Raw genomic sequence first — 25,831 nt, 5'->3', positions numbered from 1 at the left:
AAGCAGCCTGCCAGTGGGTCTCCCAGGAAAGGAGTCTGAAGAAAGAGCACATAAGAAATGAGGCACTATCCATGGCCTGGGGAGTCTCCATGGCTCCCAAGGTGCAGGTATCCCTGTCTACAGATCATTGTCCTACGCTGCTCTTCACGGCATTGCTCTGAGTGAGCTGGTTATGCTAGAATCACACCATGGAATATTATGTTGACGTTAAAAGTATAAGGTTGACCTATGTGACTTATCTGGGAAAACATCAAACATACATTATTTATTTCACAAAACAACTGTGGACCCTAACAGTACGTACAACATGATCACATTTTAAAAAATTCATCCATCTACCCAATCATGGAAAGACTTCTAAAAGTGTGTACAACAAATTAACAGTGATTATCTCAAAGAGAGGCTGAGACACTGAGGGGACTTTCACTTTCTTTTCCTTTCTTTTCCGTTCTTTTCTTTTCTTTTCTTTTTTAAAGTACCTACTCCCTTTGTAACTGGGGAGTGGGGTGAAGTTCTTTAAAATAAAAATACAACTAAGTAGATCATGTATGAAATGATTTCAGATGCAGCTATGGAATTTCAATCAGCTGATTTATGTTATGTGTTCAGGAACTTTCCTACTTTCTAATAATAGTAGTCATGGTAAGAACGTAGGTTGATGCCTGGTTCATTGCCTCTGTCTGACTATACCCACACCAACTACCACTCAGAAAGCCCCTGTTTTGTGTCCGCCACTTCAAATCATCAGGTCTAAATTTTACAACAGCCCTCTAAGGCAGGTGGGCATTACTAACCCTGTCATACACAAGAGGAAAGTGGAGCTTAGAGTCACTCAATCTGGAACTTGCAGAGCTATAATTCAAATCCAAGTGTTCCTAACCTGAGAACCCATGGTTTTCCTAACACACCCCACACTTTCCTTGGTGACTCTGTGGGATGATCTTGTCTCTGTAAAAGGGTTTGTTCTATGAGGTCAAATTTATTTAGGATGGCAAACATCCTACCCATTTATATTTTTCAAAAATTGTGATACATTTTTTAGAAGGTAAATGAATAATTTAAAAAACTTTATTAAAAAGTGATGCCTTATGTGTTATGCTCACAATTGTTAATTACTTAAACTTCCATTCGGCCAGCAAATCTTTATTATTTTTAAAAGATTTTATTTATTTATTTGATAGAGCAAGAGAGAGCACAAACGGTGGGGAGCGGCAGAGGGAGAAGGAGAAGCAAACTCCTTGCTGAGCAGGGAGCCCGATGTGGGGCTCGATCCCAGGACCCTGAGATCATGGCCTGAGCTGAAGGCAGATGCTTAACTGACTGAGCCACCCAGGCACCCCGGCCAACAAACCTTTTATAAGCAAAAATCTTCAGGCCAAAAAACCCCCTAGATGAGACCTTAGAAAGAGCCAAATTAGCAATTCCAGGTTAAAAGAACTAAGAGAACTGAAAGAATTGTGGTAAAGAGTCAAACGAAAGAATAAACTATTTAATCTTAGGAGGAATCAGAGGTTACCAAAAAAAAGAGCAGTTTTATTAATGTCCAGGAAACTCAGCTAAAGGAAACAGAGCCAGACAGACAAGCCTGTGAGGCCAAACTGGGCCCCTTTGATCATTTCCTCCTAGGCCCTGGTTTAAAGATGAAAAACCAAGATCCACACCTGAAACTAATGTAATATTGTGTGTCAACTCTACTCAAATAAAAAATTTAAAAAATAAAAACCCAGGACCCAAAGAAGTGTGTGTCATGCTGGACGGCCTGCTACAGTGCGGGGTGCATCCGAGGGCCTGTCTCCTTTCAGGGAGCAGAGAAATAGGGCATTTCATCTCATTCAACAGCACTTTACTTAGAAGAGGAACAGTCAGACACTCATAAAAGAAAATTTTTGTGTGTGAAACAATATCCTAATGCCTAGAGTTACACAGAACCCAAAATTAAATGCCAAGTAAAAAAACTCAAGGAGGTAAGACCTTCTGTCTGAAGCCCAGTGCTCTTGTTACCGCTGGGAGGGATAGGCGCCTCTAGAACTGGAGGCCTCCATTCTCCAGCCTTGGGGAAGGAGGAGGACAGAGGTACAAAGCATTTAAAGTGCCCTTTAGGGGCGGCTGAGTGGCTTGGTTGGTTGAGCGGCCTACTCTTGGTTTGGGCTCAGGTCATGATCTTGGGGTCCTGGGATCAAGACCTATGTCGGGCTCCCCCATCAGTGGGGAGTCTGCTTCTCTTTTTCTCTTTCTCAAATAAATAAATAAATCTTTAAAAAAAATAAGTTGCCCTTTAAAATCTGACATTGCATGAGAGATTTGAAAAAAAACCACAAGTAACTGTAACTCTATAAAAAATTAATCTGCTAATTGTACATTTCTGGGCAGTAGTGAGTTTTCACCCACGCTTGAACACCTGCCTCTCTCTGGGGCCTTTTGTTCGCCCCTGACATTTCTCTCCCCAGACCTTCATTTCTGCACATACGTGCTGGACCTGTAATTTTCAGAAGCCTCCCCAAGAACTGGTATGCATCCATGACAAAGCTATCATTTGTCTATAAAGTGCCAAGGAAAAGAAGGTCAATATTTTGAGTCTCCCAGTAAGCTCAATTTGTCCAATTTTTAAACCCAGAGATTATTCCCACCAGGCAATGGCATTTGCTTTTTAAAGTGTCCTTAATTAGTAAAATGAAAGTCAGCAGTCCCTCAAATTAAAAGCCTTGTGTGTGTGTGTGTGTGTGTGTGTGTGTGTGTGTGTGTGTCTGAGTCTTTGAATTCCAAGGAACATGAACAACCTCAGTGAGAGATGACTCAAGCGTGGGGAGGTGGGGAGCGCCGCTGCAGGTCGCCACGCAGCTAAATAAAGAGGCTCCTCCCGCTCGAAATCAGGGCTTCCTGTTCACTGACACCTCATCCTTAGCTTGTCACCACCAGATCCAATCACCCTCTGACGGGGCCCACCAACCTCACTCCTCAGTGCTCCTCACTTTGCTCATTTAACGAATCCGAGGTCGCGGGAGATGGTCTGGGCCGAGGTGTCCACATCAGGCCTTACCAAGGGCCCATGGCTAGAGGAGGGAGTTGATAAGTCAAATTTCCTTCTTAATAAGGTGTAGTTTTGTCTATAATGCTTTTAGCATGTCAAAGGGTTCTTGAGCGTGGTGTTCTGGCAGGTCATAGATCCCTCTGGATATTTACAAGTCAAACGGAAGCCATAACTGGGCTCTGCCAATCTGGGAGCCCGCGGCCAGCAGGCAGAGGGCACTGCGGGCCAAATAAATGCCATGTGTGATCCGAGACTGCACGTCACCTGTTCCCTTCTTGCTTCCACGTTCATTCGCCGCACGGAGGCCTCAGTTGAGCACAGCGCGGAAGTAGCAAAGGTTACTGTGCACGTCTCTCCGCTGAGTAGAGACTACTTTGCACCCACTGGGTGTCCCTCTGCATTTGCATTCTTCTAGCTGTCAATGTCTCAGCATGTGGCAAAAGTAGAGACACTCAAGCTGTTGGGCCGAAGAAAGGCTGTAGGCGCCCTGACTGTCGAGGCGGGTGACAAAATACCAGGGCAGAACATGCCGCCTCTGTGCGCAGGTGAGCTTCTGGGGCTGGTCACAGGTCCACACGGGCCGTGGGCACTGTGACCCTCTCCAAGCCAAGAGTCATTTGAACACGCTTCCTAAACACCCAATCGTCCCTCTGCTCATTGTACCTGTCAGTCCTCTTCCTTGTTGCTAGCTGATGGCTGGAAGTGGCTCAGGCAGGATGGACTGCTCACGCTCTGTGTTTTAGAATCATTCACACCGCCAAACACATCACTCCCATGAAGTGCAACAACATTTATCATCATCTTCCCACTTTGATTTGTTTAACCTGTTTACAGCATTCATGAGCCTTTTCCTACCAGCACTTTGAATGTTTACTGCTTTTGCTCTTATTGGGTGTGATGGGGTAAAAGAGGCTTGTGGAACCCATCAAAACTAAGCATGAACCCAGCCAGCCCAACAGACTGCCGAAGTCCAGGACTGCCCTGGTGGGGGCTGAGCAGGCAGGGCTAAGTGCCTTGGTTTGGGTGTGGCCTGACGTTTCTAACTGCAAACGTCAGTCAGCGAACACCCTCACTATACATCTGGGACCAGACTCTTGGAAGTGCCGAGAAGGACAAGGCCTTACCATCAGCCCATTCCCTCTAGGACTGCAAGGTGATTCTGAAACCAGTGCTGGTTGCCAGCTTGACATCATTTACTGAGTGCAAACCTAGACTGTGGGCCCTAACGGTCTTAAGTGAGAGGTGGAGAGCCACATGGGGACACTGCAGGGAGAGGTCCGGCATAGACCCTCTTCTGAACACACTGGAGCCAAGGCCGAGTGTCCCGAAGTGTAGGGAGGACAGCAAAAATGCTCAGAGGGCTGACTAGGATCAAGATCCATCCACCTGAAGTTCAAGATGTTTCACTTCCTTGCTAGAAAGCACATGGCCCTAGAAAGCCCAATCTCTTTTGCTTTTTGTCATCACACTGGAGACATGCGTATCGCTTCTCAAATAGTCCTGATATAAGTTGGTGTGTAATCATGACCTGTGTCCCTGGACAGGAGCCAGAGCTGCTTTTAACAGCTTTATTGAGGTATAATTTGTGGATCATAAAATTCACCTGGGCTAAGCATACAACTTAATAATTTTTAGTAAATTTACAGAGTTGTATAACCATCAGCACAATCCAGTTCTAGAATCTTTCCAGGATCCCAAATCAATGAGCTCTTACTAGCATTCCCAGGGTGTCAGTAGGGAAGTGCTTTTGCATTTCCTGGTCCAAATGAACCACACGCCAGGAGGCATCCGTGAGAGATCTGAGGACAAGATGAAGCTAGACTCATATCTTCCAAACCAGTTCCATGTCCTAAGTCCATTGACTTTAAAGCTAGCAACCCTTGGCCCCCAAATTGACTGCAAGGTCAAGTGCATATCTATGGATCAGGTTGGGAAGACGGAGGAGAAATGCCCAGCTTCCCCATGTGAAGAGGGGGTGATGGCCACCAAAAGGATTGGAGGTGGGGAAAGTGGGGTGAGATCTGAATAGAATGGGGAACGATGATCAACGAAGGCAAGCAACAGAGGAGAAATGAGAAGGCTTGTTTCTGAGTCAATCAGTTGCAACTAGATGGCTTACTTCCCAGGCGGCTTCCCTCCTGGGGCCCCGCTGCTATCTATGTGCTTTGGTGGGAAAAAGTCGGAAAATCTCCACGGTATTGAAGCGTGATAATAAATCCCGCCATGCCGTGGGAACTACGATATATGGCAGAATAAAAGTAAATGTCATGGCACTTGACTCCTCGGCCTATAATCTCCCATTCAACTGGAGCACAGATTCTTCCGTCAGCAAGAGAAAACCGGACAATTTAATTTTCATTTCTATTCATGCACAGGCCTGCTCTGGAGCTCATCCACGTTTCCTATTATGTTACTTGAAATATGGCTGTGTAGTTTGATACACAGTATCTCAAACCGACATCAACAACTTCGTTTTGGACCAACTGATTTCATTCTAAATTACTGTGGGCTGACAGATGCTGGTAGCTGCCCACACGAGATCTGAAAAAGCCATGTTCTCTAATTCAATATTACAATAATTTAAAATTATAGCTTTATTAAGAGGAAACAGATTTATTTATAGCTAACACTGATGATTTCTAATGGCTTTCAGGGCTGTATTCGGCTATTCACTGCTGCTCACATTTGGACAGCTTCAATTGTTTGAATCACTAACAAAACATTCTGGTACAAATAATTTCCTTCTTAATTCAAAGCAATGAACAAATGCTACAAAAGCAGAGACACAAAGCAGCCCTGAAAGGAGCCAGCCCCTCTGCAGTGTCCTATTCTCCTTGACCAACCCACCTGCAAGAGCATTTCCGCCTTTGGGCCTGCTGACATTCTGTTTAAAATCCTTTCCTCCCTTGGCCTCTGAGATGTTGCCAGATTCCTCTTTTCCCTTAGATGGGGACTTTGTACATGGTTTGGTCTTCAAGCTCTAGTTCCTTCTTTCTCTTTTCTCATGCTAAGGACTTTACTTATCCTCCTGACTTAACTATCCCTTCTAGGCAAACAACAGCATCGATAATAAGCATTTCTATCGTTGTGCAGCCCATCAAGTGATTTTACAGAACTCTGGAAGACAAGGTGAGGAAGTTGGGAAAGTTATTAGTTTCCTTCATCAATAAAGAAGCTGCAGCCCAGAGAGCTGGTGTAAATTACCGAAGGTTTCCCGGCCCAGAGGCAGCAGTCTGCACCCACACGTGGATCTGTAGGTGCCAGCCCTGCGCTCGGTCTCCTGGAAGGTCCTAATCTCGACCTGCAATCCCCGCTGGCCTCTACAACCTAGGCCCTCCCCAACCTCGACCTTCTGGCTTCTGCCTCATCCAGCACTGACATGGGGACATTCGACCAGATCTCAAAGTCAACATGCTTAAATAAATCCTCATTTCCCCCCAAACCAGTTCCTCCCCCAGACATGCTTATTTCTACCCAAGTCATTTTTCCCTAACCCTAAAACCTCACAGGTGACAAAGGAGTCTCTCCTCCTCCCTGCTCCCAAATCCAGTCTGTGCCTGAGGCCTGGCAATACTTCTGGCTTTGCTGCTTTCCTTTTTTCGTGATCCTGTGGTGCAGCTTAATGCGGGCTCTCTCTTAACCGCCCCTCACCCGCACTCTCAAATAACCTGACTTCTCAACACCCGTCTTTCCTTCATCTGATCAGTCCCACAGAGCTCCATCAGTTATTATCTGAATGCTTAGACCTGATCATGTCACTTCAGTGTCAACCCACCACCTACCGAATAAATTACAAACGCATCCCTCTCCTACTGAATCCCGCCCAGACCTCCATCTGCAGGGCAGCTCCCCTCTGTGCCGGCACGAAGCCTCTCCTACAGCCAGGCTGATCCATGCTCACTTAGCAGCACTCCTCACGGGATCTCCTTGCCTGCCTCTGCCTCAGTGAATCCAGCTTCTAGATCCAGATAAGTCTGCCTCCCCCCTCCCCCAAAGAGCCTGTCCCAGCACTCTGGGCACCAAGAAGCATCCCCAGCTCTGACTGGCATTACTTTCTACCACTCAGTGGTCAGTGAGACAGTCCGCTGGTGTCACCTCACTTTCCATTTGCCATCCCAGCGGCCCAAAGAGACATGAAGCTGCTGGAAGGCTGGGCCTGTGTGTGAGGGCCTTGGTATCCATTCGGCCTCGCCCTTGAGTAGATACTCAAGTATTTAGTGGTCAGTTACATGGCCGCCGATCATCACTTCTTGCAATGCAAATAATATGCATTACACGATTAGCTTGGGGAATTACAGCCTTCTGGGATTAACATCTTCTTGGTCAAATGAGAGCAAACTAAGCCTCAGCAGCTCCTTCTGGGCTCCCAAATAGACACAGCAGGTGCTCAGCTTCCACGTATGAAGAACTTCCATAGACTAACCCACTTCGATCAAGGCCCCCAACATTTCCAAACTAGCTTGTCGGACTGAGAAATATGAAATTCATATTTTGATGAGAGCCACGTGAGTCATCCCCAGACCGAAAGAAAACAAGGGCCAAAGGCCAATGCCCCTCCCAGGCAAGGCACAGCCGTGTGTACTCTGGAGGAGGGAGAACACCTCCCTTCCTGTGGGGGGCCCCACATTACCTTCTCTGCCACTTCACCAACTGGCCATCCTGCCTTAAAGTGTGGGCCCGAATGCTCAGCCACAGCGGCAAGACAAGGACTTCATCAGGCTCATTCTGATGACTCCTTCTCATTCATAGCCAATCACTGCCCTGCTCTGCTCTGCCCTTTAACCAGGTCAAAAGCTCCAGCAGGCCCGTATTTCTATTATTATTCCATCAGCCCAAGCTGTCAGAAGCCCTTGGTCATGCTTCCTGACTGGGCTTCTCAAAGGCTGAGGATGTAAAACAGTCTCTGGAGACAGAGCAAATATTTTTGTGTTTAGGGCCACAATGACACATCCTACCACCAAGGCTCCACACGATCAGACCAGAGACTGCAAGTCAGCAGTTGCATACATGCAACTCTATTAGCAGGTTTGGAAAAACACAGCACCCCAAAGAGGAGTAACCCCAGCTGATAAGAATGCTCACGTTAGGCTCTCGGGTGCCTCTTACGGGCTTGCCAATGGCCAGACGTTTGTTTCTAAATTGAGCAGCGAATGCAAAAGATGCTGGAAATCTTCCAGGTCAAATCAGTCCCTGAGAGTGGCTGTGGAGGTTTGGGAAAGGGTGGGGGGCAGGAGGGACATGGGTATGGTTATAAAAGGGCAACACAGGGGGATCCTGGTAGCGATGGAATGTTCTGTATCTTGACCGAGGTGGTAGATACACAGACCTACCCACGTGACAAAACTGCAAAGAACTAAAGACACACAAGTACTAGTACAACTAGGGAACCCGGTGGACGTGTCCATGTCAATATCCTGGTTATGCTCTCACACTGCAGTTTCATTATGATGTTGCCACTGAGAGAAAAGGGGTCAAGGGTATGTAGTTCTCTCTGTATTACTTCTTACAACTGCATGTAAATCTCTAATTATTTCAAAGTAAAAAAATTTAATTAAAAAAGGCAAATTCCAAAATACAGCCCTATTATGTAGAATATTATGACCATGATAGGTACAAATAAAAGATGTAAAGCTAAAAAAAATTTAGCCCCTGAATCTAGACTTCTTAGAAGCGTTGTCACCTGAGTCAGCCCAACAGGGGCCTCAACCAGCACTCATACAACCTCACGCCACCCAGCACATACCCGCAAGACCCTCCCGCTTGTTTCCCCACAGAGACTTTAGTTACCTTCCCCTTTATCATAGCGCTATCTTGACCTTTGAAAAACCCACCCATGTTCTTAACTAAGTGGCAATTATCACGCCAGAGCTCATTTTAAATTCAAACTCAAAACACTGAGTGCTGTGACTACAACGAACTTGGCCATTCTGCATTTTCACCCATTCACCTTTTTACACTAAATACATAAGTCCCTGGAAAATATGAATATAAGTGCTAATGCCCACTTTTACAAAAGGCTTATTCATCACTTCTTTTCATTAGACCGTTCTCCCAAGGTCAGGGAGAGTAAAAATCCCAGGCATTCTGTTTTAATGTGGAAACCACCATCAGTTCCCCTTTTTTACAAAACTGTGACATCTGAAACCGACTGTGGGCTATGAGGCTTCCATTTAAATGGCTGTGTTAGTTCTCATCAGGCTGCTTGAAGGGGCAAGCCACACTCTGCAGTTCTTTTAAAATTTTGCGAAGAGAAGCCAGAACGCTCTCCTTACTCACCGATGTCATTGCTGCGATCCGAGAGATCCTTGTCCAGGATGCCAGATATCGAACTGCCCACCAAGTCAATCTTTGGACCTTCACCCCTACATTAAAAACACAAGTCCAGGCATTTAATAATTGGTGTGTGTCCTTGTCATTGTGTCAGCTTTCTCGCTGCACACGTGGTCAGGAGCGTGCTATGAATGGGGCGGGTGGCACCGTCACCTCTGAGGGAGCCGGTGGGAGCCAACGACCTGTCCAACCAAACGGGCCTCGGTGAGACTGGAGGACAGACTGGATGCCCACCTCTTCAGCACACATTTTCAGAGAGGGCTATTTTAATAACGACTGTTCAGCAATACACCTTCAGCCACTAACCCCCCGCTGGTACACAGGGTACAACGTGGGGCCTGCTCCCGCCCCATGGCCAAATAAGCACCAGCAAATGATAACCGGGAGCTTCCTTTTTAAGGAGCAAGGAATTTAGCCAAAGCTGCTTGTCAAAGGTCGGCTACTTTTAACCTTGAGAAAAAGGTTTTCTGGCCTGAGGCGGAGGCATCAGCCAGGTTGTTGACAGGCGCAAGGGGTTGAGTTTAAGATCTGGCAGCCGGAAAGCTGGCGCTGGGGCACGGGCCTGTAAAATTAGACAGCTCTTGGGTGGGTGCCCCCCTGCCCATCAGGACACGAGTGACTTCCCTCTGTATCTGGGCTAGGAACAGCCCTGAGGGACAGGAACAGGCCTCTGAGAGGATGAGAGAAATAGCCCTCTCGCGCGTGAACAGAAGGTTCCTCCAAATTCTTCTGAAAGGGCAGTTCTCTAGACCCTTTCAGGGGGATGAGCCCCGAACGAGATTATCTGCGGTCTGTGATGGTAGTGAAAGAGGAAAAGATCCTCACCCATAAAGTGAGAGGGAGAAGCCAAGCAGTTGTTCTGGGAAAGCAACAGAAATAGTCCATCTCATGGCTCGTGGCTGTCACCATGGCCTGAAGCCAAACCACACAATGAGTAGCAGAGTTACTCACGGAGCGCCTGTCAAACACCTATCATGCAGGGCTATTGAGAGGGCCAGGCCAGGTAGTTCCTACTCTGGAGGGGCTCATGGTCTAGGAGAAAGAGACAGACAGACACATACAGGCCCCCACGGCACAAGCTGTGTAAGGGATGGGCACATCAAAGTCCTACGGGAAGAAAGGGCTGGGTCAGTGCAGGAGATCTGCGTAGTATGGCCAGGGACACACAGGGGAGGTGGCATTCCAGCCGGGCCTTGGAGGAAAAGGGAGAGAGGACATATCAGCAAGAGGCATGATTAAGCAAGGACCCCAGGGGAGGTGGGAGTGCCCAGTGTGGCCAGGGATCCTTGGGCTGAAGCCTGAGGTCCCCAGAGACTAGTGAGAGCAGAAAGGTAGGCAAAGGTCAGACTACTGGGCTGAATACTAGAGGGTTCTGTTTGTCTTGGAAGTAATGGGAGATGGAAGGACAGCTAAGGCAGGAGACCTATAAACCGGGGGAAAGGGAGGGACTCGACAGGGCTGACCCCTGGGTTTCTTCACTCAAGAAGGGGCGGTGGTAGGTAGCATTCAACGTGACTCACATATTCTTGTGATGGTAGAGAAGGCCCAGTGGAAGGAGGTAAGCCCCCGTCAGTTCTCAAACAAACAAGACTGACCTGTAACCTCAAGCATAACCTCAAGCACCCTCAACCAAAGACCAGCAGAGGTAAGAACTCCTGGGCAACAGGGCTGGGCCAAATGGCTTGACCCCCACCAAGAGAAAGCATGGCTCTAAAACTGTGGGTGGGTATTATGAGACTTTCTGGGCTTTTCAGAGGTTGGCTGAAGGTAAAGTTCAAGGAGGACATGGACTACTGTATTTGGAAGGGGGAAGCAGCTTGAGCTTCAGAGCAGAGCCTTTATTTCCCACCTCAGCTCCACCTTCTAGGGCTGTGGGGGCCCCCAGGCCAAGTTTCCATAGCAGACCCACTTTCCATCCCCTGGCCACCAAAAGTCAGGTCCCACAGGGCATACTCCCTCAGACAGACCCCAAGCCAACAGGAGCGTCGAGACTAAGGAAATTTATTTCAAAACATTTTATTGGCAGGGCCCCCGTGGCTACTAATTTGAATGTAACCTTCTGAATGAAATGTTTTGGAAATGCACCATTATGAGTAGGAAAGCATTTTCATTTTTCAAAGTTCTTGAGGGCTCCTGATCTTATTACTTCCTAACTACAGAGCTGGAATGACTTGGTGTTGTCATTCTCCAAACTAACACAACTCAAATTATACCCAGAGCCAGACAGTCCTGTCCTTTTGGGAACACACCAAGGACCAAAACCTATGAGAACACGTGTTCTGTCCAGGGAGAAAAGGTCACTCAGGCAACAAAAGTCCAGTTAATTCCACTGGGCTTTTTTTTTTTTTTTTTGCCAAGGGGAAAGTTGGTTTGAGGTGACACCCTGGCGGGGTGGCTGGGGACAGAATCTGAGGGGGTGTTGGTGGGAGAAGGAGTTTTATGTAGCTGTTAATGATCTGTATCTCAGAACAGCTCAGCTCGGCTGCTTCTGAACATGTGGTTTTTTTCATGCATTTTGGTAACTGTGAGTCTTGGAGATGCCACCTCCCTCTTTGATTTGACAGCTAGAAACTTCCAGTCAACTGTGAGCCTATCTTGAGGGACTGTAGAGAACCCTACTGCTCATTACTGTGCTCGTCTTGTCCTGGGCTCTATTACTTTGCTACCTTTATTTGACCCCTCACTGTCACTCTCAACTATTTTATTCTTGTAGGTGCATTTTGGAAAGTTACCACAAAGCCTTTGGGGAATGGTTCAGGGTAAAAACAAGTAATTTCTAAGAAATAGGGTGTATACCAACAGCCTTTAAAATGGGCATCTGCTTTGGTCCAGTTCTGGGAGGCTATGCTAAAGAAATAGTCTGAAATGCCCAAGTGAGTTTTGCAGATCAGTATGTTTACTGCAGTGTTATTTGTAATAAAGAAAAACTGAAACTCGAATCTTTTCTAAAGAGGGAAACAGCTGAGTAACCTATATTTGATGGACTTTTATATAGCCATGAAAATGATATTTAGAAACACATTATGACAGGAAGGACAAAGGCTGATGTTGCAGTGGCAAAGGAGAGAGACAAGTTAAAAGTGACCTACCCCTCTGTGTATATACACCCACATGCCCTGCTTAGGTATTAGGAAGAGGGATTATTATTTCTTTTAAGACTGGACAGTGTGGTGGGTGATTTCTAGCACCCAGCTCAGCCCCTGGTACATGGCAGGGGCTCAAAAACAGTTGTGGAATTCATGAACATTTATTTGCCTTTGTCCTGAAATGGAAATGCATTATGTGTTTGTACAATAGACGCAATTTTTTCCGCAGAAGCTGGAGGACATTCAGTATGAATGACCCTAACTATTTAAAACGAATGGAAAACAAACCAAATCATATGGAGGGAAAAAGATGGGAAAGAAACAGTCCAAAATGTTAACAGTAGTTGTCTCTGGGATAAGACTATAGGTAAAATTTTCCTTCATTCAAGCTCACTTTTAACAGCAGAGACTCATACAGTTCAAGCAGCTTATGCTCCCTCTCCTTTCTCCCCAACAGTATTGCCAAGGTCAAAGGTGAGACGGGCCCTTGCCTACAAACTCTCCTTGAAGAACCTCCCTAACCACAGGTGCCCCTGTGATCACCTGGGACCACACCTGGAGCTCACCTGGGAACCAGGTGGAGTGTGTGCAGTTACAGATCCTAGACCGAGAGGCCCATGTCAGGAGGGACCACTTAAGGAAAGAGGAAGTACCATCCCCGAGCGACCTGTGCCCAGATGCTAAAGCGCCAGGCGCATTCTGACGGGCAGGAGCTTAGGATCCTCTCATCTCTCTGAGCCCTGACCCCGCATGCCAAGAGCCAGACACAGGCTTTCGGCTGAAATTATCTTCTATACAGGGCCAGAAGCAAGCCTATTTTGAAAACACAGTAGGTGTCATTTAAAAAAGGTTCTGATCCTTCCAAGTAAGGAAGCTGCAGCTGGTGTTTTGACAGTGTTCAGACTGTGGGTGTGGAAGCATTTTACAATGTCTATTTGTAAATGCTTTTCACTGTATTTATAGACTCTTACAACAATGCTAATGAATTTCAGTTCTGAAAAATAACAGAATTTCTGAAATTCTCCAAAGCACATGCTTGGAGTAGCTGACACCCAATGAGGCTGCAGCCCTTGATGGTCTCTGCTCTCCTCCAGTCTGCCCAACACATGGGTACCATTTTGGCAAAAAGGATGTTACTAAATTCAACAAGAAAAGAAAAATCCAATCCTTTTAGAATCTACTCGCTCCCGAGATGGTTTATGTATGGTGAGTTTCCATGCCCACAGCTGTTGAATAAAAGGAGAAAATAAAAGAAAGCAGGCATATCACCATATTTCCAAAGATACCAGAACAAGGTTGCCCTTACTCCTTTCTGATTTTCAAATCAAAACAATGTTATTGTCTTGTATTTTTCTCAGCAGTTTTGGTTATGGACCCTCGAAACGCATGACTTGAACAGGCAACTGGCAGGGAAGTCTCCTTGCTTTACTGGACAGGGAGGCTAAATTGCAGACAACAGGTGGACGAGCTCAAGGACACCAGCAGGAATAAGTGGACCCTACAATCGCATAGAAATAAGAGCAGCAGCTACTGCCTACTGACTGCCTATCAAGAGCCAGGCACCAGGATAAGCTCCTTTGTCTGTTACTCAATTTTCACATCCACCCCTTCGAGTATCTGCTCTGCATAGTAGACACAGAGTCACGCTGCCCGGAGTCCCCTTTGGTGAAGGGCTGGTTGCCCCTGTTGCTGGGGGCACTACTGGCCTCTCCAGCGACCACCTCAGTTACAGAGAGCCTCCTCGACCAAGGCATATTCTTTCTAGGGCAGCCCACACTCCACAGTATAAAAATCTTGGCCAGATCAGCCCAACACAGGACAACTCAGACGGGCCATTTCAGCCCCTCCCGGTGGAGTCAGCCAAGGCTTTGGTGAGCCAGTATCACAACCTGACTTCTCCCTCGGGCCAGCGCTGCTCCCTTCTCCCTTCCATGGGCTCTACACCCTAAAACATAGCTGGCATACTAAACGCTGCCTCGGGGCCTGCTTCCTGGAGAACCCCACCTGTGATGCCCTTTATTTTCATTATATAGATGGGAAACAGAGGCTTGGTGACATTAAGTCACTAGCTAACAAAAGGTCATTAAAGTAGTAGGACAGCAGGGTCTGGATTTGAACCTATTAACTTTGACTCCAGAGCCCACGCTCTTGACCACTTCTCAAAGCCGCTTCACTCAGTCTCCTGGTCTTGGGGATGGTGAGTCACTGAGAATGCCGGGCAGCCTGTGTCACTGCAGCTCACTGCCAGCTGGGTAAATCGCGTTTGCTCCCCAAGTTAAAAAAGTACTCCTAATAAACAAAAATCACACGCTCAACTGGCCTGGAGGTGCCTGCTCTGGCCGCTCAGACCCAAGATATGAGACGGGGCGTGTACAGTCGGAAATGTGGAAGATGCGCCATGTGCGTCCCTGGAGAACATGAGCTCAGCCAGTGGCATGGCCCAATTTAGCCCAAGTTGGGACAGTTAAGCCAAGACATGTGGCCTGGAAAAGGTGTTGAAGTGCGCAGGAAGCCGAGGCAAGCAAATCAGCAAATAAACGAAAGGCAGCACGAACAGCAACAACCGAATGCCACACCCAAGAGACCCCCGACCCTTCTGAAGGGGAGTCAGGCTGAAGGGGAAAAGAGGGAATCCACAGATCCCTACTGAACAAAAGATCCTGAGTCCAGGTGAGGACTCTTTTTGGCAGACCCCCTGCCTACTCTCGGAAGGTCCTATTACCTTGATGTAAATGTTTGGGCTCCAACCGCCTAAACTTGTTACAGGGTGAGGAAAAAAGGCTGAGAAGGAAAGGAAAGGGGAGGAAACAGAAATGGCCTGTCCTCATGCTCAGGAAAACTAGATGCATCCTGCAAATCTTCTGTTTTGTTTCCAGCTTTCATCCCACTCGGGAGGTGTCAACGAATTTGGACGATGGCAGATGTCAATGTGAAGATCCTTGGGAAATGACGCGAGTTACCCTGTCTTCTTTCTTGTTCCAACTCCACAGCCTTGTTTTATTGCCCCTTCTAATGTGAAACTACCCCATCTGATTGTGCAGCCCCCTTGTCCTGGTCCAACTGTGCACCAAGGAAGCGAGGCCAAAGGAAGTGACCGCTCCCTGCCTGCCTGCTTGTGACATCACACACTTAGGCTCTGACCGCTAAAACTGGGTACATGTTACCCAGCTCAAGCCCCTATTTTAATTTTACTACAGACAGGGGTCTTTGCTCCAAGGACGGGAGTTATGTGCTCAAGGCCACGCAGCTAATTAGCGGCAGAGCTGAAACCAGATGGCAGCTTCCTGACATCCAGTCTGGTCTTTGCCTACCACACTTGGGATGGCAATAATCAAAATGCGTATCCACATGCACATGCTTCATGCTTCTAGAGATTTTCTCCTCTCTCCAATGAGCAACTGTAAGAGGACTCCACCCATCTGTAAAGGTAGCAGATGTGAAGCCAGTCCTTTAGGAGAGTTCTGCCCTGCAACGTCACTGCCTGGGGAGGTAGAATCCTCCCATCAGGAGAGGACAAAATTGTAACAGCAGTAAGCCCAGTTTCCTTTGATTATCGGCGGAAGGGCAGGAGGCGGCTCCCTCCCTTTCTGAGAAATAGGGATCCAAAGGCACTGCTGATAACTGCAGAGACCCTACATACCCACCTGGTGGCCAAAGGTGTCCCAGGAATCACAGGCACTTTTGACTGAGAACTTCCTATTTAAATGTGGGGCAGCCCAAGCAAGGCCAGGGGAGCAAGAAGCTGGAACCAGAGTGGTTTTCCTGGCAGCTTTCCCCGTGCACTGCGTGCTTGTTTGGAAGAGCACAAACAAGCATGGCTATTTATAGCTGGTGAAGACACAGCGGAAGGTGATGGGACATTGCCCACTCAATTCCCCTCCAAACTTCTGTTCTTGGTGCAGACTCTGCAAGTGTGTGTGGGAAAAGGCCTCTCTCCAGAGCCCATCCAGAGCACAAACCCACAACCCCCGAAAGGCAAAAGGAGGATGACCTCGCGGCCCTCATCTGCAAACGCACCGCTCGGCGTCTCAGAGGGGCAAGGAGCTTTAAAGATGCCAAGAAGAGGGGGAACTCATCATCATGCAACTCAGAAGAGTTTGTGAGGTGCCACTTGAGGGAAGTGTGTTCAAAGACATAGCCCATGGAAAAAGCATTGCCTGGCCCAGCTAGTACTGTGCATGTGTGAGCTGTTCGGTGCCCCCTGGTCCCATGACTGATTTGGACCATCACTGGCAGGACCATCGGTGTGCCTCAGTGCCCAGGGCCTCTGGGCTGGGCTAAACCCCGTCACTAATGTTGGTTCTCGTGGCAGGAAATAAAATTCATTTTAGGGGTGCGTAGAAAGATAAGAGAAGGGTATACATACAAATGAAATGAGGTCAGCAAAGAATGTGGACATCCCTACAGGGTGAAAGGTTCCCCTGTGCCCTACGGAATTCCTCTGCTCCATAAATTAACTTCCCTCCCTCAGTCCTGGCCTTCCCTGAGTCCTGACTTCCTCCGAATCTCTAGCTGCTTCAGGGGGAGGTTGCTTATGCTTCCACCCCCTAGAGACCTCTTGATGTGCTGTCTGAGAGCAACCGTGTTTCCTCCCTCCCTCGGGGCTACAGCGCATGATCTGCTTGTCACCATGTGGAAACCCCTCTCCCACCAAGGTCACCCAGTGAGCATCTCAAGGGAGGAAAAGAAGCATGCATGGATTCGGTGAGTACCTCTCAAACGCCGGGCAAAGACTCAGGGGCCTGAAGTATCGCAGCTTGTTAAAATTTGCACACCTGGGCAAGGCAGGCCTCACTCTACCATTTTGCAGAGGCAGAAACTGAGACTCGGAGAGGAGCACACCTTGCCCAAAGTCACCAGGCAAGGAAGTAGAGGTATGGGGTATGGGCCCTGATGTGCCTGGCTCCGAAGCCATGGGTGGGCGGTAGCCAAGTCTAGCTGGTTACCACAGTTACCTACTATCTAGAAGAAGGCTTGGCCAAAAATAGAGGTACTTGATGAATATCTGTAATGAATGGATGATACCCACCTCCCCACACACACTCCTCTCTCATCACTGAACCCATCTATAAGCCCCCATTTTTCATCTTTTTTCCATAGCCAAGTTCCTCACAAGCCAAGTCAACATAAGCTTGGCCACCTGCCCATTCTCTCTTCAATTCATGCCAACTCTGGCTCTTGCTACCAACCACTATGTAGAAACTCCTGGACTGGGAACACTAGGGCCAGCACTAGTGACCAAAGCCCGTGGATGCCCTTCAGTCTCCCAGGTGCACACTATGGTGGGGTTCTTATAGCATGGTCAGCTAACCGCCACCAGCGCAGCAGCAGCACTGGGAGCTTGCTAGAAATGCAGGTTCTCGGGCCTTAACCCAGTGCTAGTGAATTAGACACTTCGGGGGAATAGTGATCTATGTTTTAACCAGCTTCCAGGTGATTCTAGCACACACTCAGGTGTGAGACCCACTGATCTATAGTTGCTCCATATTCCTTTCTTCTGGCTTCCATGACATCCTGCACCATCTACCCTTTCTGAAGGCTCCTCATTCTTCCTTCACCCTGTAAATAATGATTTTCCCCACTGTTGGTTTCACTCTCTCCTCTTCTTTCTCTATAATCTCCTGGAGGGACCATTCCATGCTGGGAATTACCATCCATGAGCCAATGACAGCCACCTCTGTAACTACCAGCCAAGATCTCTCTCCTAAATTCTCCAAAGACATGGCCGGGTCCTGATTTGTGGAAAAGAAGGGGAACACTCCAACACCACGTGATGCACCACTAGGACTCTTTGAAAAGGCATTTCGAACACTTGAGTAATCCAAACTCATAAACCATGGCCTAAGCACCCAAGTGCACATTGTATCTGCATGCTTAGGGAGCATCTGCATGTGCCAGCTACCTTTCTCTTCCTCCTTTTTGATTAATTGATTGACTGGTTTATACCTAGTAAGAGCACAGAGGTCTCTGTTGTAAATGCGTTCTTGTGGCAGCATGGGGGCCACACCCCTCACAGAGCGGGGGACCCGGAAGCTTATTTCCTGTTCAGTTGTAACCCCAGGGGCCAGAGCAGCCGGCCTGCCTGTGTAAATCTAAAGAAAAATGAACTTCCGTGTGGGTAAATTGGTCTCAAGGGAGCCATCTGCTCTTCCCTAAGCACTGAGTTGATGTTTGGCATATGAATGTTTACTTAATCTTTGCCTCAAGCTCAAATGTCTCAGAGCTCGGCGGCCTCTTATCTCCTGGCGTGTCTCTGAAATCCAGCCTCCATCTTCATTACAAGTAAAAACCTCGCACTTCCGCTGTCCTTCCCACTGGGTCTGGCGTTGCAGTTTCTATGGTGGAGCCTCCAGCCTTTCCCAGGAAAAGTACCTCGTGGGTTGACATTTAAATTGATGGCCATCTCTGTGTGGCACAGGTCTGGGAAGTCACCGGGTCCCCCGCCCACAACCTAGTGTCCAAGACCCAAATGCCCACCTTCTCACTGAGATCCCTCCTCTGACACATGCTTCCACATCTGAAGTCAACGCACTGTGCCCTCCGGAATGCCTGAGCCACAGTACCAACCCCCCCACACCCAGGACCTCCTCTTTGAACGGCCCACTACCACCCCAACTATGGAATCTTTTTGATTACTGACTGTCTTCAACTCCCAGAATACATCGACATTCATCTAGGAGGGCACCAGATTCTAGAACATCAGCCTCACCTCACTTTGGTTCTTGCCATCTTCCTGAGCCTATGACAGCCACGTGGACAATCCATCCCCAACGCCGGCCCCTCCTTCCCCTCGTCCCTTCAGTTCTTATGACCTTCATTCATCTTCAGTCACCCAGATTCACGGCCCCTCTCTCTGCGGATAAGTTCATCTTCAGACCTACTGCACCTCTGAAGTTGTGCGCACGCACCTCCCCTTTCTGACAGACACTCCTCTTCTTCTGGCCATCAGCTTTTCCCACTCTATGCTCACTCGCCTTACCTCCTCCTTAAGCCTTTCAGCTTTACTTCCTGCCCCTCCATCCCAGACCCCCTGTCTACCACTCAAGGCCCCTGGAGCACCAGCCCCGCCATCCCTGGCCCTGCCAGTCACCTGTTCCCTCTACTTGGAGAGCACGCGCTGCTCCGTGCTGTACATGGGATAGCAGACAACAGCCAAAACTCCCTTGCAACTCAGAAAAAAGGTTCTGCTCCAGCCTCCCTGCTATTTGGGAAGAAAATGAAAAAAACATTACAAATTGGGGTATTTATGTTTGGGAGGATTAACAAACCTGTTCTAGCCTGCTTCTACCTCTTTCCCTATTGGGTTTATTCTTTTGAAGGCACACACCTGCCCTGCCCCTCAGGTTTCTGGCTCGCAGCCTCCGGCTACATATAATTACTAGAGTTTAGAGCAATCTGCTTCTCTCCAGCATTTCCTTGCATTTTTCTTTCCTTTTTTTTTTTCTTTTGGATCCTCTCCCAAGTTTCAGGACTTCCTTTTACAGAGGTTTCTGGACCCAAATTTATTACATCGATAACACACATTATTGGACATATAACATCACATGTTCGTGTGTGTGTACACACACATACAAAAAGCTTTAGGTATCTTCTGTCGATTGAAATATTTTTATGATCAAATATCAAAACAAGTGAGTAGGCTCTATACTTTTGAGCCTCCATTTTCTCAAGTGTGACAATGTGGGTAGACAGAATGCTTGTCACATCACCACTGCCTTAGAGGCATGGTGGGCTGGACAAGACGAGCAGACTTCATAATAATGAAGGCATTGCTGAGGCACAGACTTTCAAATGAAGGAGGCAGTTAGGGCCGACTAGAATCTCCTATCATCATTCAATTTTTTTTTTTTTTTTTTAGAGAGAGGGAGGCAGGGGAAGGGGCAGAGGGAGAGGGAGAGAATCTTAAGAAGCCTCCACGCCCAGGGCAGAGCTTGAAACGGGGTTCGATCTCTATGTGGGGCTTGATCCCACCACCATGAGGTCATGACCTGAGTGGAAATCAAGAGTCAGATACTTAACCGACTGAAACACCTAGGCTCCTCCATCATTCAATTTTTAAATCAACTCTGGTACTAAATTTTTTTTAAACAGTCTTTTTTTTCCTGTTAAAATTCCACCTTAACTTACTTTCTGGAAATTGGAAGAATATTCTTACCAGTGGGTATGTTAATGGCATGCTTCCACTTGCTTAGACTGGACACAAAACTGTGCACGAGTGTCATTCTACTTCTCCCAGATGTGATTCCTGGAAACTGATGTGCAGCTGAGCCCCAGCATTAGTGAGATCCAGAACAGTGCCTTGCACACAGTGGCCCCTCAATACACTTCTGTTAAGAGAATGTATCTAAAAATGACTCCCCTCTTTCTAAACTTATGTATTTCTTTATTCGAAAAGATAATACTTCCTATTTAAATGGAAAGAAACCAATCTCTTCTGGAAGCCACATTTGGCAGCAAGTTTCTGGCTGGGGAGAACAAGCACAAGCCCAGACATGCCAGCTAGAGTGGCGATGCCTAGTTCCCTGTAAGAATGGCAAATAATGACTGTGTGTCCATGTGTTCAACTCTCTGTCCAGCCATCTGGTCAGGCAAATCCTAGAGATGATTTGTCTTCATACAGTAGACAGTACTTTCTCTCTGGAGGACCAATGACACCAAACTGTTTGAACGCTGTTAACACTCCTACCTCAACTAATCGGGCAGAACAAAACAAGTTCATAAACCAATATATGGGGTGGTTGTCCAATGTAGCTGCTTAGCAAAAAAATATGAAGTGCGTGAGGTCTTGAGAAATACTAAGCCTTTCTGTGATCTTCCTCAATTTTGTAATGTTGGAATCCATGGTGTGCTAGGGGACGCAGAGCATGACATGCACACGCCACAGAGTTTGTACAGGGCTTGGGAAGGACGATGGGAGAGGCAACAGTGAACAAAATGTAAGCCCTGGCACCTCCCTCCCTTTGTAGGAACCATGGCATTCCACAAGTGTGTTAAATGAGCCACTACCATATGCTCAACCCTGTAAAGCATGTGGAGATGACAAAACACACTCTTGATCTGCTTTAAATCTGGTAAAGGAGTCCGGGGGTGTGAGCATCCCAAGTGGCACAGCATGGGGCCCCACACTAGGCTAAACATGGGGTGTCAGGCATTTGGAAGAGAGAGCAATCCTGAGAAATAAGGGAAGGCTTCCAGAAGCTGGGTGTGCTAAGTGGGCTCTGAATTCGGGGAGCATTAACAGGTGCGTGAGAGGCAGCCAGGGAAGGGGAGGGCACTGTCAAAAACTTGGGAGAATCTAGACCAGGGGTTCTCTCAGTGTGGACACAGGCCAGCAGCATGGAGATTACAATCTGGGAGCTTGATGGAAATGTAAGTTCCCAGGCCCACCCCAGACCTACCAAGTCAGCAACTGTGGGGGTAGGGCCCAGCGATCTTTTTGAACAAGGTCCCCAGGTGATTATGACCCACACTCGAATTTGAGAATCACCACGTTAGAGCAGGCACTGTCCTCCCTTCAACTGGCTGAGCAAGTGGCCAAAGGACGTACCGGCTCCCCAAATTCTCCCAGCCCTGCCTGGGTCTGCCACTTCCTAGGATCATTAGGAAGGAAGCCAGGGGCTCTCCTCCCTCGTCCCCTTTCTGCAAAGCCAGTGCCCTGGGGGCTGGGCCACCATGGGGTAAGTAGGAGGCCGCACACGTGAAGAATGGTTACATTTTCCACTGGCTTCTATACACAGCCCTCCTCACGCATCTTCCCCAGCGATCCATACTTCTAACAGACAAGTGGATGATGGGAGAGCTGGGGGCAAAGAAGAGCTAGGCAGAGGAGAGAAGCGAAGTGGGCTTCTGTGAGCCCCGAAGGTCAGCAGTTACAATTCACTTCCCCTTTATATTCAGCTCTAATCGGTGGCTCACAAAGCCTGTTCCTATCCCACAATGAGAGGGTTGAGAAAAACCTTCGATGGCAAAGAAGCCACTGGAATTGCACTTCTCTTCAGATCAGATTAGAACAACAGGAATATTCTGGAAATTGTTACTGACTTAAGGGAAATGTCTGTAGCCCCTGGAACACTAACAGAATTTGGCAGAGTGTGCTTTCCATTCCCCTCTCACCCACCACGAAATGATGTGTAACCTTTGCTCTCCAGTCTCACTGTTTGTGTAGCTCATATTCTCTTCAGAAGCACTTAGGTTTACATAACCCTTTTTTTCTGGAGTGCTAGCTTCCGGGCCAACCATCTACTGAGGCCTGGGCCGAGGTCACTGGGGCTGTCACGTGGCCCTGTCGTGCACATATGTGTTCTATCTGTCGGCAGAACAGGGTACGATGTGTAGGGCCTGACTCGCTCAACAGTGGCCCTGGTCCCATTAGTCTCCCCAAGGGCCATCACATGGGGGCAGTTGTTTGGACCTTGGGAGATGCCCGCAGAACGACGCAGGTGAACCGGCTGCCACTCTGATGGGCTCGGCTGCACTGAGGTCACCGGCTGCAAGCTCAGCTGGGCAGCCGGCCTCCTGCACGTGGGCTTAGCCACTCACATGGCTACCTGCCCCTGTATTTGGGCAAGGGTGGTAGTGGTGTTTTTATTAAGAGTGAATGAGTTACGCTACCACATGGATAAAACTTGGGGCCATCAGGGTAAGTGAAATCAGCCAGTCTTAAACAGACAAATGCTGTATGATTCCACTTATATGAGCCATCTAGAGTAGTCAAATTCACAGACATAGAAAGTACAGTTGACCCTTGAACGACACTGGTTTGAACTGTGCAGATCCACTTATATGTGGATACTTTTCAATGAATACAGGCCAGTACTGTAAATATATTTTCTCTTCCCCATGATTTCCCTAATAATGTTTTCTTTTCTGTAGCTCATTTAGTGTAAGAATACAGTCTGTAGCATGTAGAACGTATAAACTATGTCTTAATCGACTCTTTACATTGGTAACGCGTCTGGTCAACCGTAGGCTATTAGCAGTGAAGTTTTTGGGGAGTCAAAAGTTGTACATGGATTTTCAACTGCACGGGGGTCCATGCCCCTAACCCTGCGTGTTCAAGGGTCAACTGTACACTGGTGGTTGGCAGGGGCTGGGGGAGGGGGAAGGGGAGTTAGTACTTAATGGGTACAGAGTTTCAGTTTTGCAAGATGAAGAGAGGCCTAGGGATGGATGGAGGTGGTTGCCCAACAATGCAGATGCACTTGATGTCACTGAACTCTACACTTACCAATGGTTTATGGTGGTGAATTTCATGTTATGTGCATTTACCACAATTTAAACATTGTTTCCTAAGAAGTAAATGAGCCCCACGTTGGGTGTAGAAATTACTTAAAAATAAAATCTTAAAAAAAATAAGAATGACAATGAAACTAACGTTGATTTACAAGCATGGGGCTGCGTACCTGGGACTTATCTTGCTCCAACCTTTTGGGTGCATTCCATTATCATCCTCAATTTATAGATGGAAAAAGTGAGGTGGAAAGGGGCAGTGACATGATGAGGCTCACACTACCTATGAGGCAAGGCAAGATGCAAAACTGGAAGCCTGCCTGACTCCAACACGAGGGCGCTGAAGCCCCGTGTGACTCTCACTATGCGAACCTGGCTTAAAAGGATAAAAATCTCATGAGTGACCGTGTTTCAACAGGTACATGCAAAGACCTCCAGGCCAACAGCTTGCTCTGATATATGACACCAACACACACAAAACACACGTAACAGTAGAAAGTTCTGGCAATTAACTTGCGGAGAGAACACAACGCTTCTTTGCTCCGTGGTGGGCATCTCGGGTCTGGAAGCACAATGTCCTACTCTGACTCCCCGTTACTGACACGTGTGCCCAGCCAGCCAGTGAACAAATTTGAGCTGTACTGGGCATACCTCAGAACTACTGCCTGAACAAAGCATGTCCCTGGCCTTTGAGGGTCTCATGGTTCGGAGACATGTACACTAAGACAATATTTGCCATGCTGGGTCCTGGGTTCCACAACAGGGCTGTGCAGTCCAGGGCAGAGGGAGCCTAGGGCTGGGGAAGGAGGCACCACAGAGCAGGGACAGGGTCAGGGGATGGAGCTCCCAGTGAGATGTGCACACCTGAGGCCGGGACGTCCAGGGGGTGAGGCTGGGTGTGACAGCCACATTTCCGGTCTGAGGGGCAGCTAGCGTGCCCTAAAGAAGTGCAGGGAAAATCCCTCCGTGTGAGCAGAGCCTACATGCTGGATACCTGATTCCCATCTGCTCATCCTAAAACCCGCATTGTGCCTCCCAGCCTCGCACCCACCTCTGCCCAAGCACGGGAGCAAGAAGAGAAGGGGCCAGAGTCTTCAGACAGCTTTGCTAGAAGGCGGAAGGGCAGCTCTGTCCCCCCTCCCTCAGCTGGCCGCACTCAGGCCCCTCTCCTGCGTCCCGCAGCCAACCCTCACTCGCCCCCAGTAGCAAGAGCAGAGTAGTACCTGGTGTGGGTCAGGGGACCCACTGGTCGTTCGGGCCTCCTGGGGGGCAGCGCCCCCGGTCTGCTGAGAGAATTGGTCTTCGGTGGCCGTGGCTTTTTGGGTGGTATGGCAGGAACGGAGGGCTTCTGTAAGTCCAGTTTTGGCTCTCTCTCTGGTCTTTCTTTAAGTCATTGTTTAAAAAGCATAAAGAAGACAGAGATCTAGTGTAAGTGACAGTACTTAGGGGCAGATTGTTCGTTTCTTGTTTTTTTAAAAAAAATCACTGATGCTATTTGCGAAGGTGAAGTTGGAAGGTGAAGAGCATTGTTTATTTTTTAAATTTTTATTTATGTATTTTTAGAGCCTTGTTTATTTTTGGTCAAGTCAGGAAAAACCCTTCCACAGCTGCAGCTCACCGTTGGCCTTTGCTGTGCTGGCCTGGAGGGCCCTTCTGGCCACTGCCCACCCTGGTGAACTCCTGCTGATCCTTCCTCAGGCTCATCATGATCCTATTCATCAGCCTGGCTGAACCGCGACCCCGTCACATTCCCTTCTCAACAGCCAAACCCACCCTCAGAGGCGGACTTTCTTACTTTCTCACCTAAGCCCAGAAAGGCAGCCCTTTATAAGTGGCCTCCACCTGGCTACTTTCTGGGTGTGCGCATGCCTGGCAGAGCCTGTAGGCCATCAGCTCCCAGGGCAGGGTTCATGTCTGGTCATCTCTCTAGATCCTACCTGGTGCCTGGCACATAGCAGGTGCTCAGCAAATGGCTGATGAGTTTGGTCAAGGACCCACAGGACCTGCTGGGTGTGAGGAGGCAAGAGGCCTGATGCCTCTCAGGTCAGCCTGTGTAAAGGGCGGGGGGAGCATTTCCAGGAACAAAGAACTAATTCTGGATTCTTTTTGCGCACAGTTTGAACTTGGAAGGTGAACTGGGGTTTCACAGGTATTTGGT

The 25,831-nt window shown here is 48.1% G+C and overlaps 1 protein-coding gene across 14 annotated transcripts in view; it reads right to left on the bottom strand.

The window, feature by feature from the left end:
- Window positions 1-25,831, bottom strand: part of SH3KBP1 (SH3 domain containing kinase binding protein 1) — a 322,979-nt gene that overhangs the window by 22,397 nt on the left and 274,751 nt on the right. For all 14 annotated transcript variants that reach the window (XM_087860197.1, XM_087860193.1, XM_087860198.1 and 11 more), the window contains 2 exons: window positions 24,897-25,056; window positions 9,305-9,390 (listed from right to left, as the gene is read on the bottom strand). In XM_087860197.1, the coding sequence (XP_087716323.1) occupies window positions 9,305-9,390; window positions 24,897-25,056 (246 nt within the window). The remainder of the gene's footprint in view (window positions 1-9,304; window positions 9,391-24,896; window positions 25,057-25,831) is intronic.

This window comes from Ursus americanus, chromosome X (assembly GCF_024610735.1).
Source record: "Ursus americanus isolate L20-20 chromosome X, mUrsAme1.1.p, whole genome shotgun sequence".
Classification (NCBI taxonomy): Eukaryota; Metazoa; Chordata; class Mammalia; order Carnivora; family Ursidae; genus Ursus; species Ursus americanus.
The sequence above is the reverse complement of the archived record's forward strand: the minus strand, read 5'-3'. Positions and strand labels throughout refer to the sequence as shown.